The sequence below is a fragment of the Rosa chinensis genome, chromosome 4, assembly GCF_002994745.2.
Source record: "Rosa chinensis cultivar Old Blush chromosome 4, RchiOBHm-V2, whole genome shotgun sequence".
NCBI classification, from domain to species: Eukaryota; Viridiplantae; Streptophyta; class Magnoliopsida; order Rosales; family Rosaceae; genus Rosa; species Rosa chinensis.
In genome coordinates, this window is record NC_037091.1 from 59,190,202 (window position 1) to 59,206,884 (window position 16,683).

Genomic DNA, 16,683 nt, shown 5'->3' on the forward strand with positions numbered 1-16,683 from the left:
AGGGTTTTAGCAAATTACCCTTGTCTTCTGCTTTTCTGTTAGCGAGGTTTAGTCATGATCACCCAGTGGTCTCTTAGTCTTGATAAGCAACTTTAAAGTTTAAAGTTAAAAGTGGAGGTGATCAAACCTAGTAATACTTTTTACTAGACCTTTTGCCAGTCTAGTCCTTATTTTCTTTGGGAAGAAGCGCAATGATCGATAGCGTTTTTACCATCTGTGTTTTAATCCATGTGGTGAGATCACTATTGATGGGATGGTTTGAATTTTATATTTCTATTCCATTCAAGTTTTCTGTTTTGGGCCATATCTAGTCAAACTGTAGTACTTCTCTGGTTGGCCCATTAATTAATGTACCAAAAATGATGCTAATAAACAAATAAACAAGATAAATAAATTGCAATATATATGTGTCAATGTGTGTGTACAAAACCAGTACATCCATTCATTTGTGTGTGTATACACACTAGTTTTGTAAATGCTTTAGCAAATTATTTCCGCAAAAATTATTGACAGAGTTTTTATCTCCTACTAATCCACTGTTAGTGCTTATTGTAACAAATAAAATATGTAGTGTTAACTATTATTATATGGGAAGGAAAGTACATACTATACTGAGCGGGAAATTGTTAGATTAGTATATATTTATGGTATGCCCTATACGATTAGCTAATGAACAGCTCCGGCTTTGGAGTTGTAGGGTTATTGCCTTTTGTAATAAATAAAGTATGTAATGTCAACTATTATTTATGGAAAAAATACATGTGAAAATTCTATACTGAGCGGAAAACCATTAGATTAGTGTAATTTTATGGTATGCCCTATACAATTAGCTAATCAAACAGCTCCCGACTCCTAATTATCAATTCTCAAAAGGACTATAGAATATCCCAAAAAGTGATAGGTGTATGTTTAAAGTAGTATTTTGAGACAATTTAAGCTATAGATGATTTTGAGTTTGGAGATGGGGAAGACAAAGATATCTTCACTTTTTAGCCAACATTGAGATTTTTGTTCAATTATGTACGATGATGGCACTTATGCTTGCATTTTGTCTAAGATTCGCAAAAAATATGTACCACCATCCCAGGAAAAAAGAATTGGAAAAGTATATAGGTACATAATCAACATGAGAGAGCAGATGATCAACAAACATATATTAGTTACCTTTAGCAGGAGGGACAGTAGTCACAGTAGCACTCATAATGTTAGCGAGCTCTCTTTTACAATCTCAGTGTTTGGCCCTTCAAAAAATTGTACCACAATAACATAAATTTGTATATGCACTTTCATGTAATTGATTAGCACTCAGGTCTCAGGAATCAGTGTATTTTTGGTAATTGGTAATTTTAAGTGTTAAATAAACTGGGGATGTGGTAAGTAGTAATGTCCCTTTCCCACCAAAATTACTATCACTATCATCACCGTCTCTCTTTTAATAACAAAAGTTGGGAAAAGAAAACTCATGCCTTCCGATCTACAGTTCTCCATGCCTGCCTTCTGTGTCCATCTCTGCATATATATCTCCCTATCTATGACTCTCTCTCTCTCTCTCTCTCTGCTTTTTGGGTTTGAGAGAGAGAGAGAGACAGAGATGGAGACTGAAAGAGAGTCTTTTAGAGATCAGAGTAAGTAAGGGCAGAGATCAGATTACTATATTCATATAAACGAAATGAAAAGAGACAGAAAGCTTACACATAGAGAGAGAGTTGGGAATCGAGCATTATTTGGAGCAAAGTGAGTGAGAGTGGTATTGGTAATGAATGAATATTGGTACGCTGTTCTATGCATATATTGCATTACTCTCCTCCTTTGCTGGTCTTTGTCTCCTCTTGTTTCCAAACACGCCAAAACCTAAAACGCACATATAATCAAATGTATTTCCTCCTCTACACGTGCAACTTTTCTCGCTCTCAACCCAAGCACAACCAATCTCTCTCATTTGATTGATAGATTTTGACATTATATATAATAGCTATCTACCTATAGCTTTAGCTTGGCTAGGATTTCCCTGCGCCTGAAAATAGTGAGGAAAAAAAAAAAAGACGATCCCAACATTAAATCTGGATTGTTTTATGCCTCCTCCTAGCTAGCTCTCTTTCTCTCATTTATCTTATTCTCCGGTCTCTCTTTGTCATCCAACAAACACCTAGCTACCATGCATCACCAAAAAGATGAAGACGACTCGGTTTTTCTCACTCTCGGCCCTCCCGGACAGCCAGTTCACCGCCACATCCTCTACCACCAACAATCATCCTCCTCCTCATCTACCCAGCCTCACCATCAAAACCCTAATTATAGCACAAACCATGAGGATGGTGTCACAGTAGCCCTTCACATTGGGCAGCCCTTTACCACTTCTGGACCTTCAAGCAACAACAACAACAACAATGTTCACATTGGTGCTCCTATGGAAGGCCAGTACTGGATCCCTTCTCCAGCGCAAATCCTCGTCGGCCCGACTCAGTTCTCCTGCCCCGTCTGCGGCAAAACCTTCAACAGATACAACAACATGCAGGTGGGTGAGATCACGCTAATCCGGCCTCATAATGAAACGATAAATAAATTAATTACTTGTTATTGTTCCTCGTGTTTCATTAGATGCATATGTGGGGGCACGGCTCGCAGTACCGGAAGGGACCAGAATCGTTGAGGGGAACGAAGCCATCTTCATCCATACTCCGTCTTCCATGTTACTGCTGCGCCGAGGGCTGCAGGAATAACATAGACCACCCGAGGTCAAGGCCGCTGAAAGACTTCAGAACTCTGCAGACACATTACAAGAGGAAGCACGGGACGAAGCCGTTTGGTTGCCGCAAATGCGGCAAGCCATTTGCGGTGAGAGGAGACTGGAGAACCCACGAGAAGAACTGCGGCAAGCTCTGGTTCTGCATCTGTGGCTCGGATTTCAAGCACAAAAGGTCGCTCAAGGACCACGTGAGAAGTTTCGGTGATGGCCACGCGCAGTACGCTGTGGAGCTGTGCGCTGAAGCTGAGGAGGATGAAGAAGAAGATCTAGAGGATGAGGATGATAATGACGAAAGCAGGGACACTAATGGAGGAGGTCAGCATCATGGAGTTGGGTCTGTTTATTTTAACTATTAATTAAGCTAAGCTAAGACATTATAATGGGATGCAGTAGGAGTATGGGACTAGTTGGAGTTGGCTAATTGTTTTGGATATGGTGTAATTAATTAGATTTAGTTTGGTGAGGACTACTTAATTGACTGTCTGAATGTCTGTGTCCGTGTCTTGTGTGTGTATGAGACTGAGAGAGAAAGAGGGAGCGAGAAGAAGAGGACAAATAGTATGATAGCCAAGGTCCTATGCATTTAATGTTGGAAGTGGCAGTTCAATCCTTTAATTCAAGTATCTACCTCTCGGAGATCTCATATTTCCTTTTATTATTCATCTTTTCACGTTGTTTTAACTCTAGTCCCACCGATATCCTTTAACCATCCATTCGACAGTGTTAGAGCAATTCCAACGGCTTCTCTATAATTTTTGTATTATAAGAAAGTAAAAATCAAAATTTTAAGCAATTTTTCTTCTCCAACTCTAACAAATTCTTTATTTTACAGCAATCTCTAAAATCTTCGTAATTGTTCCTTAAAATTTTAGAGATTGTTGTAAATTTAGGGAATTTTATTTTCTCTTTCCTCACTATCCTTAAAAGGGGATAGTTATAGGGAATCTGTTGGAGCAAAAGAGGCTCATTTTTTCCTAAAATAAAGAAAAATCAAAATATAGGGAAGTTGTTGGAGTTGCTATAATCAAGAAGGTTCGCTCGATAAAATGTCTCAAATAGATCAAATAGGAGCATTTATTATTTGAGATATAAATTTTTTGAAACTGATGTCATTCACTACGCATTTGTTTCCTTCAACAATTAAGTACAGCAGAAGGAGAGCGAGTATGGAGTTGTATGGCTTGTATCTCCAAAAAAATGCTTGGTATTATCCTCGTTAACAATTATGTATGATAAATTATTGTGTCATGTTTTCTGTAAGTGAATTTAATTTTTATGCACGCAACGGCGCTCAATGATGAATGTATAGAGGAGTGAAATTCGTACTTCTTATTTTACAATCCACACTTCATGTTTCTTTTTTTAGTATCTTTATATCACTTTTTTTTTTGGCAATTAAAATAATTTATTAATTAAAAAATATAGTACGTAAGGGGGGTGGGGGTGGGGGGGGACATGAAACCAAGACCCCTTAGAAAAGAAAAAACAGCTAACTCAAAAGGCAACAAAACATAAGAAAGATTTAGCAGAGCCGATTGAATCAAAGATCAAGACGCACAACGGGCGTTCGATTGCGGGTAGGGTAAGGATCACATGAATCTCTCTTGGTCTTCAATTTTTTATTTTGAGACTTTGAGAGAGACTTAAGAACATTCTCATCTGCCAGAATTGCTTCACCCTCATCAAGCCAAGAACACACCGGACTTATCTCAGCCTGAGCATATGTTTGATGACCAAGGGGTTCTTCATCTTCCAAATCACCCCAACAGAACTTAGCTTGATGAGCAATAGATTCTACCAAAGTAGAATTTGTATTATTATTGCCAACCAAATTGTCATTGCACTCTCCAACTTCCTCTTGCTCATCTACAACAATGCTCTTTCCTTGCTGCATTCGAGAAAGAATTTCAAATCTATTACCAGTGGAAATATCACATTGTTACAATTCACACTACAAAAAGACAATTTAAGTTACTGAAAAATAAAACATGAAGTGTAGATTGTAAAATAAGGAGTGTGAATTATACTTCCCAATGTATATAAGAGAAAGCAGGACTCTCACCTTTGAGGAATAATCCTATCATGTATTTCTAAGGTAGCTAGACATACTTCAACTTAATCAAAATATAGGATGAGATGTTCTCTAAAATGTGTCAAAATTAAACCCTTTTGTATATTTGGTGAAGATAGACTTCAACTTAGACAAAGTATTCGATAAAATACTGTCAAAAACTGGAGACTAAACTCTGGGATTTCAACCCAATTCGCCACTGTCCTTACCATAACTCACACATATCGAGCCACACAAATGAACAGAGTCGACATTGAAATCGTGAATGTGGTCAGCGAGTGCAGAGAGGAGGGCAGATATACATGAGACAATGACACAGTAGAGAGTCACAGATTCTACTGTTGATACATGGCTTTATGTATATCTTTAGCCCTAGCTTCAATATATATCATACATTATTAACTAATACCTAGCTAGCCCGGTCCGAGTACTATGAGTGTGTATGAACTTCACTTGCTTTTACTACCACTGGTAAAACTTACGTGTCAGTGACCTAGCTAGGGTATGGATATGGACCACTGGTAAAACTTACTACTGTATTTGGGGTTTCGCCCAATAGAGATCGAAGAGCTCTACCTTTTTCCTTTTCAGAACAACTACAAACAGATCATTACGAAACATTTTTAGACTCCCTCTGCTTCTCTCTTCTGCTTTGCTTTGCTCTCTTTAAATTGATTAACCCAACCCTATCTCTCTCTGCACTGTCGACTCCGTCTCTGTCTATCAATCTCAATTCTGTGTATGGAATTACTGAGTACTAAGTATCAATATGGTCCCTTTTTGTTGTCTTTATTACCATTTTTCTACATGTTATGTTTCAGCCTCGATCCTTTCGTTTTCCTTTTTGGCCACTTCAAATTGCCCCTGCATGCATGGATTCATCATGCGAAATTAATTACCAGGGTAATTAATTAGGAGGTTATTTTACTATAATTTTTCAGTTAATTATAAACTAATTAGTCGTGTCTGATCTGTGCGTCTGTGCATGCATTTTGTGCTGCGTTCATGTCTCCGATAAGGGTTACACAAGGTAAAAACATAAGGACTTTGGTCTAAGATTCTAGAACCTAATTAATAAATCAATGCTTTTACTAATTAGTTAAATATTTGTGCAGAGAGATCGAACTTTGGGGTTTAAGATCCGAGGCTTGTTTGCATGCATACATATATAAAATTAAAATTATTAAGATCTTGTTAAACATTTTGATGTGTATCTGTTTGTCACTGCAAACATGGATCTTCGAAAATGAGGCTCCACCATATTCATGCTAAGCAGAAAAAGCTTTGCTTTTAGACATGCTATATATTATGTTTCCCACTCTGTCAATTTTACTCTGTCAGCTCTGCAGTTACCAGTTATTTACCCACAGTGAAAAAGACTGCTTCCAAATAAAAGTGTCCAGAGTACAAAACTTGAATCTTTTTTTTATCAACAAAACTTGAATCTTCACACAAATATAACCAGGCACCCAGGCAGGCAGGCTTCTGATCATATATGATGACGCTGCACTCTCTCTCTCGTTTAGATTCGCATGTGAGCCTTGATATTATATTTATGAATATGAATTGGCTAGCTAGCAGATCATTCGACAATGAATAAGATCATCAAGTTGATACCATAAATATATATGATAATTCAACATTTCCGACGTACTTATTCTGAACCCTGAATCTTAGCTGATATTAAATTATTATGTATCGATCTGCTACTGCTATATGAATTATGAGCCTGTGGAGACTGGACATAATCATCAAATTTTAGATCTTTTCGGATTCGATTCCAGCGTGTAATGAATACATATACCTGAGGTCCGGATGAGCTTTTAATGCATCAACCGGTAAAAACAAAGTCACGTAAATTTAGCTCCTTTCCTTATTGAAGAGATTAGTAAAATGAAAGGAGTTTTAGGACGGATTTGAGAATATTTGTTAGTTGTTACTTCTGTAGTGTAAAATTTCACTTTCTTCATCTGTGAAACTGAAAGGTGTTTGTGAGGTGGAATTGAAAACGATCTGTCGTCTTGTAGTTGTCAATTTGTGACGTGGATCTTTATTCCTTTGTAAAGACTTCACTCACTTCAGTCAAGCTAGCCAGGCACAAGCAGTTGAAAGACGAAGAACAGTTCTTTATGGCTGGAAATGCGCTAAAAGCCTAAAAGCATCCCGACCTTTCTTTCTTTCTTCTTTTTTAACTTACTAACACATCTCATACTAGATCAAAATGGCGCTTGAGATAGCTTCTCATCCATTGTAGTGAAATCTGATGCGCAGGACGTTGTTTGTAATCGTCATGAGAATAACCCTAGCCTAGCATATCCTAGCTCAAGAATTTGCAGAGTTTGTTCCGAAATGTTTTCTGCAATTGTGTGCCTAGATGTTTTAATAATATAGCACATCAATTAGCTACATTTTCTTGGAGATGTAACATTACCATGTACGTTGATTCTTCATCTTCATCGTAATTTAACTTTGCTTTCACTAAATAGAAATTTGCTTCGGAAAAAAACATTGCTCGGTTTCTCTATTTTTTCTGAAGTGCATGTTTCTGATGAGAAAAAAAAAAAAAAAGGCATTTGTTGAAGTAAGAAAAGAGGCTGAGAGGCTGGTAAAAGAGTAAATCCGACAAGGCCCAATGGGCCAGCCTGAGCTTGGACAATACAGCAAAATGGAAAGTGGGCCGAGTCGCTTCTTAGAAACTACGTTGTTCCGGTTTTCTAGTTACAGGTTCTTCCTATTCTTTGAAGCTGCTTCCCTGATTACCTTCTCTGATCCCACCAAAAAAGAGTTGCATTGTTTGAGTTGATCTTGATGACCAAAGAAATGGCACCATTAGAGAGTTCCATTAGTATTCATACTAGACTGTAATTTTAACTTTATGGAGGCTTGAAGTTTCTCAAATACATAAACAAAAACACAGAGGATAAAGAGACCCCAAATCTAGCATTAAATGGAAAATACATCACAAAAATTTAGATTTTGAACTTCCACTTTCCACTCTCAGTTGGTGAAGTTCTTAACAGTTGCTTGAGGCTCTGTGGCCTTGGCCGCCGGAAACGGCTCAACGGTAGGAGACGGCGCTACCGGCTTCCCGGTAAGTTCAGCCGGCAAATCAGCAATACCCTTCAAATAAAACGTGTAAAACAGCTTGAAGGGGAACACAATCTGCTTCAGCTTCACCTGTCCATACACACCCTCAAAGATACCAGATCCACCAGTCACAGCCAAGTAGGTGTCCTCATAGGTCAAATAGGCTCCTTGAACTGAAATATGGCCATAGTCCCCGAAGTAGAAGCTGTAGATTGCCTCGTACCGGTCCCCTTTCTTCTCCGGCACGTTTTGGATCAGCACACATATCCCTGCTGTGATCCCCAGCCTCTTTTCCAAGTCGCCGGAGTAGATCTTGTTGCTGAATGGGACTAGGTCTCCGAGTGAGTTGACTTCTTTCTTGCTCAATCTCAAGTATGCAGGGCTGCCTCTGTCTCGCTCATTCATCTCATACACATTTAGCTCTTGAACTTTTGCTGAAACAAATGAAAGCATCGTGTAAATTTAACAGAGAACAGTATAAATTAGATGATCCGAAAAGGGTTAGTGAGAAAAGTACTTACCGGGTCTTGAAGAGGGCTCTGCAGTCTTCTGCTTCTGGCCGAAGAAGGCTTCGGTGGTGAAGTTCTTCGAGTTTGAGAAGGTTTGGTGGGTTGGTGTGGACTTGAGGGTAGGGAAGGAGTGTGAGAGATTGAAACCCAACAATCTTTGGGTTTGAGAAGGTGAAGAAGACTTGATTGGATTGGAGAGATACAGAGAAGAAATGGCTTTCAGAGAACTTGCAGACGCCATGGGAAAGAATAGAAGTCTAAGACAGTTTCTAAGCTTTTGATCTTGAAATTAAGGAGGTTGAAGATGATGGATATACTGACTGGGGATCTAGGTGGGGGTTATATAATAGGAATAGTTCTCAATAATGGTGTTGAACACGTGGCAGTACTCAATTTTCATTTAAAAAAATGGCGGACGGGATCGGTAGTATAGTGTTTCCCACGTGGATTCTTCTCGGTCTTTTTCAAATAAAATTGAGTTATGTTGCGACTTCCCAATCCAATGTTCCAATGAATCCAATCTCACTCGAGCTAATTTCCAAAGTCTCTGAAAAGTCCATGTTCTTCAATCTTTACAGATTTATATTGACCAATCTACATGTCAAGCAATTCCAGCTACACCACCACATAATGCCATAGCAAGCACGAACAAAATAGGCAATCAGGCTTGAATGTTTCGAAGGTATGACTAGGGTGCCTGATCCAGGTGGGAAAATTCACTAGCACTGAAATTATATATACACCAGAAATCTGCCGGAAAGGAACACGTGTTGATTGGCCGAAGCTTCACACCGTCACGGAGACTTGGACGGTGAGTAATCGAATTTGAGGCTGCATTTTCAAAATCCCGACACAACATTGCTGGTTTTTACTAACCGGCCAAAGGACCTGCATAAAATTGAAAAGGGCATGTACCAAATCAAATTGGAATTACTGAGAAAGTTGGGTCAAACCTTCTGATGTCTAAATATAAAACTTTATCTCTTTATCCCTCTCTGTCACTGGCCTCATTGATGCTTTTTTTTTTTCGATTCAGCCTCATTGATGCATTGCATGTTGGGTATTGAATAGGGAATATATTCTAATTTTGAGGAGACTTTTCAATTTGGGATTAATTATTACATGAATCCAAGTATCTAACAGAAAAGAAGATGAATGGAAACTCATTTGGTTTCTAGTTTTCTACTATATATGCAAGACTTCTGACTATGATGAAATATTAAAGAAAAGGGGAAATACCTTTACCATATCAACATGTGGTTAAAATTTCAGCACCAGTTCTAGTAATCAGAATGGTATGCTCAAACTGCGCGGCAGGGCTACCATCGGCGGTTAGAGTTGTCCAATTGTCTGGCCATGTTACGCACTCAATGCTTCCCATAGTAAGGATGGGTTCTGCAGTAAATATAAAAAGAGAGAGACATTGATGGAATAAGGATTCAAAAATCAAAGTTCTACTGCTCACTCCATAACTTTTGTGCTTCTGGTTATAATATTTATGGTTCCAATAAGGTAAATTCTATGTTGTAGTCATCATACTAGTTTAATGAGTCGCCTTCAGTAAATTCTTTGTGTATTATGTAATACAAAATGCACTCACCAATAGTAAATGTTTGACCTTCAACCATGCTACCAGACTGGTCATTGCCTGTAAAAGATGTGAGAATTAGATACAAAAGATTACTCGAGAGTTATTAATTCAAAGGAGAATTATTAGCAGGCTACAAAAAAACTTGCATCCTCCCTGCCCAAAGCAAAAAAAAGGACATAGGGGAGATAAGAGAATTTTCCAGTCCACATTTCCACAGGAATCATTTGTTTATATTTACATATATCTGACACCCAACCATCACATCATGTGTGATATGTATATCGCTTAAACCTTTGAGGCTGGTGGTGCATTGATTAGATTATTCTTAAGAAGCTGTTCTTTTAAGACGCAAATCCTACCTATCGATGTTATGCAATGGGATAAAAATGTCTTATAATGTCTTGGTATAGTAACCATATACAAGTAGTTCATTGCCTCCTGATATAAAAACCCAACAATTAGCAACAGATTATGTAATAAGTTAGTATCAACTAGTCACTTACGGTGATGTAATATCAATGGTTCAGAATGAAATACAGTACCCACACCATGCCCAACAAAACGTTCTACCACGCCATAACCAAATTTTTCAGCATGTTCACTGAAAAGGATCCAAATACAATGTTAACACTAACAGAGGAATTTATGAAATCAGCCGTGATGTGAAATAAGCATTCACCATATGCAATACACTTTTCACTCTATCAATTACAATTCATAGTATCCAGCATCTATCAAAATAGCGTGTTCAGAGAAGCTAATTTTTCTTGCAAATATAAAAGCCAAAAAAATGACATAGAGAATTAGAGAGTAATGAAGATAACCACTGAATGACCCACATAATGATTTTAAAAATAATCATTTAATACAGTACAAACAAAAGCTTCGGTTTGACTTTATGTTCAAGTAGTTAAGCAAACCGACAATATTCCTTCAGAAGTGCCACACGAGGTAGCTAATTTCAATATTATATAAACCACACATAGAAACTGTTGTTTTGTTATTCAACTCTAAACACTTAAACATAAATCATGCATGCCATCACAGTTATGACACAAATCTATATCCAAAAGCTGACATTGTGAATGCTGCTTACAGTTTGGTACATTCTTTTTGTTGAGGATAGAACTTATTATCTAAAAGATATCTAGAAACTTTTTCTTATCCAACGTATCACGAATAAGTGAAATAATACCTAATTCTCTTTCCAATTTTCTTGAAGCTAGCACCATCCTTGCAAACTGCTATGCCTCTTTCCAAGCACTCTTCCGTTACCTACCACCAAAAGAAACAAAATGACGATATATGAATTAAGGTGACGCATAGATTCTACACGTGGGAAAAATAAAATCTTCATAAAGAACAGACAAGCATAGATCAAGAATAATATTCAATGGGCATGAATGACAAAAATCAACTTTCCACATGTTCAGAGGGGTAATAACCACAAGCTGCAATGATACCAAGCTGAAAAAAGCTTACCTTCACTAGGCGTTGCATACTATCACTGACCTCCCCACAAAGAAATGTCTTTGATGTGTCCCCATGATATCCCTGTTACAGAAAGACATAACAGAGTATGAATAAGAATTGAGCTTCCACCTTTGATAAGGAAGAAAAACTGTACCAAACATCATACATTCATTATCAAATAACAGACAATGATAAAAGCAGCCAATGCACTGAAATACACCACCGATTGAATCATGCTATTCATTATCCAATTATGCAGTGAGGTTTTCAAATATTGATCACCTTTCAGGTCTTAAATTCCACTCATTTTAATGACTTCACACAATAAACTACAGATAATTAATATATACTTAGTTTTCTATAAATACAGTAACACCTATATGATTCTTTATGTAAATCAGTAATAACTAGAACAGATTACTGATAAAATCATTTTGTTAAATCAAATTCAGTAGGTTAAGCATGGAATGAGCTAAGATGAAAATCTTATAAATCATTAAATCAGGAACATACATTTAGGTAGACAGTAACATCTATGTTTATGATGTCTCCGTCCTGCAAGAGTAGAATATCATTAGTGAGTAATTCACAAGGAAAGAAAAAGCTAGTGAGGAAAGGTTTGAGTACTGTGCATGGAGCACCTTGCAAAGTATTCCGAACCTGTAATTGACGAGAATCAGGTATTCCATGGCACATGCACTCGTTAACAGATGTGCACACACTCTTTGGAAATCCCCCATATCCAAGAGGTGAGGGATAAGCACCAGCATCAATAATCATCTGATGCACTGCTTTGTCAATTTCATTAGTGGTTACTGAAGGCTGAAAGGACGAAAAGGCATGTCAATAGTATGCCAATAATGCATCAATTTTCCAAGAGTAAAATACCAATGGTGAATAGTCATAGTTAGAATTGCAAAGGAAAAGTACCAAATTGAAGAACAAAAGGACATTCATTGTTCAGAAAGAAAGTTAATTGAGCATCTGATACATGAAGATGATCAATAAAAAAGCAGTGCTAACTTAAGGGACCTATTCAACTTTTAAAGTCCAAGATGAATGAAAGGTGATCAACATCAACTTTCCAAAAAAAAAAAATCCGACCGTATCATGATTTATTTACATGTTGCTTGAAAATTAAGCAGTTCTGAAAAATCATGGCATTTGGCATTTCAATCTACTCATATAGCCCAATGCTGAACTGTGAGCCAGAAAGTGTATGACCTAAGAAGTCAAATTATGCAAAAAAAAAAAAAAAAGGAACAATAAGCATACACATGCAAGGCTCTGCACTTTGACACTGAGTTGAAGTCAGCAGGCTTTGTTATAAACTCAGCATAGTGAGACTACCTAGAGGCCAAAATATTAACCATTATTAGTTCACAAACTCACCCTAACTAACTTCCCTGCATTGTCTAAGACACGAGCAGCAAGTTCACATGCAGCTCTCATGGCAGCAATGCCTTCAGAACCAGGAAATTGATAGTCACTGGCAATTTCTGGCAGTACAGATGTAGCTGCATAAGGAGGCCTCGGAATGTCATCTGGAACAGGAAGTGTCGGTGACACTCTTCCACGCCTCAATGGCACCGTTCTTCTAACCTTTGTCGTAACTTGACTCTCGCGTAATCTACACAGTATCAAACAATCAACCAACAAGGCCAACTAAGATCATTGACAAACATTCTTAGCATCAATTATCAATATTAATGAGTGAATTCGAATGAAACGCTTTATATCATGGCTTCATTCATGTATATACCTAACACACTATCATATTTCAACTCTACTTTCGAACTTATAACACTTAAAAAGTATCAAATTGCTACTCAGGTGACTGTTACAGGCTACTCTATTCGAATTTTCGCAACACCAAATAGACTGTTACTTATCTACTTTGCAATGAACTAGAGTTTTGATGAATCAGAAACCTAGAACCAAAAAAAAGCAAACGGTGAGTACCTTTTGATTCTCATGGCCTCTTCCAAGCCTGAAAGCCTCCGAGCAAAAACGACGAGTTGTTTCCGAGAAAACGACGCCCTTCCTGGATATAGACAACACATAAACGGCGATTAAGGACCAAAACGGAGGAAATTCAAAAGGAGAAAGAGGATTTGATGAGGTGGCGGTGGTGGTGAAAAGTGTGAAAGGGAACAGAGACAAACCGGAGGGAGTGGAGAGTGGAAATGTGAGCGGGGTCGCCATGAAGAGAGTTGACTTGGCTGAGCTTAGTACGACCTGGCCGTGGACCGGAGCTGAGAGGTGCAGACCGGCGACGGCGGCCATTCTCTCTACGCCGAGAGAGAGTGGAGGAGGGAGTGAGGATAATGGAATTAGAATTCTGTTTTTTTTTTAGAGATTTGGATTTGCTTTCTGGTGAGAGCTGCGGGCTTTAGATTATACTGGGCTTCATTGGCCCATCATATTAAAGGTAGAGGCCCAATTTTGAGGAAGAGACGAGTCCTCCTTTCTTCCCATAGGTTTGAATTTGTTAGGATCAGATAAATGAAATGGTGATTGCCAGTCCAATGATCCAGACATAGGGGACGTGGGAGATTGCTAGATTGTTTAAATAAGACGACGATGGCCCAATAAAACTCGAAGGCTCAACCTCACGCAAGTGTTATTGGTAGGCAGATTAGAACAGAGGTGAACCCGAAATCTGATAATTAGAGGGGCCAGAAAATCTTTTTAGCGGGTTTGTCGAGTTCTTGGCTGTGATGAAATTAATCCTCACTTTTGCTTTTAAATTATCAAAGCCGTCTTGATCAATACAAAACACGAGTCAATTAATCCTCTGACTAAAATTTTTTTAAAAAAAAGCATCTTGCACGGATTGTAAACCCCTCTATCATACACGGCCCCGTTCACATGGTCACCTACTGACCAAATATCATTTGGTCAGTCACCGTTCGATTGAGATCAGACGGTTGACAGCTCTCATCTCATATTTCATCACTTAGCTGTCAACTATCCGATGTCAATCGAACGATGACTGACTAAATAATATTTGGTCAGTAGGTGACCAGGTGATCATGACTGCTATCCTACATTCATATGAACCACACCATTGCCATGTCGACGTCTCTAACATAACTCGAGGGATATTTAGTTCTGATAAGAGGGCACACATTTAGTACTAAGAATATGCCTTCAAGAATGAATGAAGGCTTAATTCCATTTACGATCGAGTTACACAACTTCCTAACAATCTTACTATAAGAAGGTAATTAAAAACGAACAATTCTTAGGTTCATCTCTAGGGTGAACGAGCGTATTCACTCTCATTATCGATTAACATATTCTTACTTAATAAATTTATAATCCAACGGTCCATATCTTAAATAAGATTTTAGAGATCATCTCTATAAAAAATCAATCGAATCAGAAATCGTTTAATTATCTAATTGAATAAAAAAAATGGATGGTTCTAACAACACTTACTACTATTATGATAAACCATCCATGTATTTCATATAAATGAATAACTAAAAAGTCTTCAATTTGATTGGTTTTTTACAGAACTAATCTTTGTGTTACGTTATACAACATGAATGGCCGGATTAGAAAATTATAAAGTTATTATGCCTCAATCGCAAGAGATGGTGAATATGCTCATTCATCCAAGGGGTGAACCTAAAAATTGTTAATTAAAAACCATCATCAAGAACAATTCAAAAGTTAAGATGTGTGTTTTAGTTTTCTAAGTTAATCTCAGTTGCAAAACATATAGATATTAATGTCTACGTATGTACATAATCTAGATTAATTTGGATGTACGGAAGAGTATATATATATATATATAGTATTTTGCTACACAGGGATGAGACTTTGAGCGAGTCAAGACTAGGAGATCAACATCACGACAATGACCTATTCAAAGGAGAAAATAAAGAAACAGTTAACCAAGAAACGTAGAGTCTAATTAAGAGAGACTTACAACCAATAGCTAAACTTGGACAATCTGTGTTCATATAAATGACGATATTATCCGACACCGACACCAGGTACGCTTAGTCAAAACTGAAACATGGATGCCATGCCACAACGTCGACGTTTTAACCGGTAGTAAGTACTGGTCTGAGCAGCTTTAGCTTAAAGTCTTTAAGATTCTTCTGCTACCTGCAAAGCCTATGCCTTCATATTATGATTATTATCCAAGTCGGTGAGTGAAAGAGAGGAAAAGTAATTCAACACGAAACTCAATCATATTACCCATATGAATATGAAAGCTGATCAACTCTGAGTGCATGTGAATTATATGGACGCAGATATATCTTACGTACTACAGCTGCGTGCGTGGTACTATTTCATTGATGTAGCAAGCTGTTGCTGCTGAGACCGAGAGACAAAACGTACAAGGATCATCGACCAAATTAGGGAAACCAAGCGAGCTAGATTTTATTATTGTCACGTACCATCTTGGAGATTAATCCTCGAAAGAATCTAGCTGGCTCGATCTCCAGCTGGCCCCTCTGCGGGTGGACCAAGTCAGTCATCATGAGCCTAACCTAATTCCCTTGATATGATCTTTTGGAATAACATAGAAGAACGTTATGCAAGATTATGACGGCAAAGTAATCGTAAAACAGAATTCGCAAGAAACAATCATCAAGGCGACGCATGCTGCTTATGCGACTGTGTGAGAAATGAGAATCATGTATCGATTGGTCGGTATTTTGATCGTGATGGGAATAAATTTTAGATACTTCACGGATTCTGTGTAAGGACACATTCATTGTTTCCTGTCATGATGTCTTTCATACTATTCTCGTAAATTTGTTCAATGTGGTGTTAAACTGTAAAGCTAGTTAGATATGTGTTTCGAATTTAGTAGTGTTCTTCTAGTCAGATTGAGAAATTAATTCGGTCACTCACACCTCGATCTATAGCTAGATTCAATTAAAAACTTCTAAATCCGAGTTAATTTGTCTTCCATCATTTTGATCTAAACCTAACCGTGATTAATTAACCACCACAACACCACCAGTCCCCATTGTTTGAAAGTACGATCAATTCAAATATATATTAATCTCACACAAATTATATATCAACACTAAATGAATGAGGAGGGGGCCTGCGTTGGTGTACTGGCAGGGGAGAGGATCCTCTCCTAAGCTATTCCCCTCCTAATCTGCCTAACATTTTTATAACAGAGTGACATGTGTGTATAACAACATCCAATGGCATATATTGATTTTCATAA

General features: G+C 37.8%; 3 protein-coding genes across 4 annotated transcripts; 1 reads left to right on the top strand and 2 right to left on the bottom strand.

The window, feature by feature from the left end:
- Positions 1 to 1,364: 1,364 nt before the first annotated feature.
- On the top strand, positions 1,365 to 3,404 carry LOC112197342 (zinc finger protein WIP6). The gene is made up of 2 exons (XM_024337959.2): positions 1,365 to 2,515; positions 2,599 to 3,404. Exons 1-2 carry the CDS (start codon positions 2,156 to 2,158, stop codon positions 3,100 to 3,102), a joined length of 864 nt encoding a protein of 287 aa, XP_024193727.1. The 5' UTR covers positions 1,365 to 2,155; the 3' UTR covers positions 3,103 to 3,404.
- A 4,246-nt stretch (positions 3,405 to 7,650) lies between these two features.
- LOC112197345 (allene oxide cyclase, chloroplastic) lies at positions 7,651 to 8,807 on the bottom strand. The gene is made up of 2 exons (XM_024337963.2): positions 8,426 to 8,807; positions 7,651 to 8,338 (listed from the first exon to the last, which is right to left on the bottom strand). The coding sequence occupies exons 1-2, from the start codon at positions 8,652 to 8,654 to the stop codon at positions 7,815 to 7,817; spliced, it is 753 nt and encodes a 250-aa protein (XP_024193731.1). The 5' UTR covers positions 8,655 to 8,807; the 3' UTR covers positions 7,651 to 7,814.
- A 118-nt stretch (positions 8,808 to 8,925) lies between these two features.
- Positions 8,926 to 13,843, bottom strand: LOC112197343 (methionine aminopeptidase 1B, chloroplastic). 2 transcript variants are annotated; one of them, XM_024337961.2, is made up of 11 exons: positions 13,643 to 13,843; positions 13,440 to 13,521; positions 12,870 to 13,107; positions 12,138 to 12,299; positions 11,991 to 12,032; positions 11,487 to 11,558; positions 11,200 to 11,279; positions 10,508 to 10,605; positions 10,014 to 10,061; positions 9,659 to 9,808; positions 8,926 to 9,301 (listed from the first exon to the last, which is right to left on the bottom strand). In XM_024337961.2, the coding sequence occupies exons 1-10, from the start codon at positions 13,761 to 13,763 to the stop codon at positions 9,663 to 9,665; spliced, it is 1,089 nt and encodes a 362-aa protein (XP_024193729.1). In that variant the 5' UTR covers positions 13,764 to 13,843; the 3' UTR covers positions 8,926 to 9,301; positions 9,659 to 9,662. The 2 variants fall into 2 exon arrangements, with proteins under 2 accessions (XP_024193729.1, XP_024193728.1); XM_024337960.2 differs by having other exon boundaries at positions 8,930 to 9,301; positions 9,653 to 9,808.
- Positions 13,844 to 16,683: the final 2,840 nt, after the last annotated feature.

What these genes read in the sequence shown, in the direction of transcription:
- LOC112197343 (XM_024337961.2), bottom strand. Translation starts at nt 13,763, where the DNA reads ATGGCCGCCGTCGCCGGTCTGCACCTCTCAGCTCCGGTCCACGGCCAG. An exon ending in ATGCAGGGAAGTTAGTTAGG is followed by an intron (nt 12,300 to 12,869) that starts GTGAGTTTGTGA and finishes TCGTCCTTTCAG; the next exon opens with CCTTCAGTAACCACTAATGA. An exon ending in AGGTCAAACATTTACTATTG is followed by an intron (nt 9,809 to 10,013) that starts GTGAGTGCATTT and finishes TATTTACTGCAG; the next exon opens with AACCCATCCTTACTATGGGA.
- LOC112197342 (XM_024337959.2), top strand. Translation starts at nt 2,156, where the DNA reads ATGCATCACCAAAAAGATGAAGACGACTCGGTTTTTCTCACTCTCGGC. An exon ending in ACAGATACAACAACATGCAG is followed by an intron (nt 2,516 to 2,598) that starts GTGGGTGAGATC and finishes GTGTTTCATTAG; the next exon opens with ATGCATATGTGGGGGCACGG.
- LOC112197345 (XM_024337963.2), bottom strand. Translation starts at nt 8,654, where the DNA reads ATGGCGTCTGCAAGTTCTCTGAAAGCCATTTCTTCTCTGTATCTCTCC. An exon ending in AGAGCCCTCTTCAAGACCCG is followed by an intron (nt 8,339 to 8,425) that starts GTAAGTACTTTT and finishes CATTTGTTTCAG; the next exon opens with CAAAAGTTCAAGAGCTAAAT.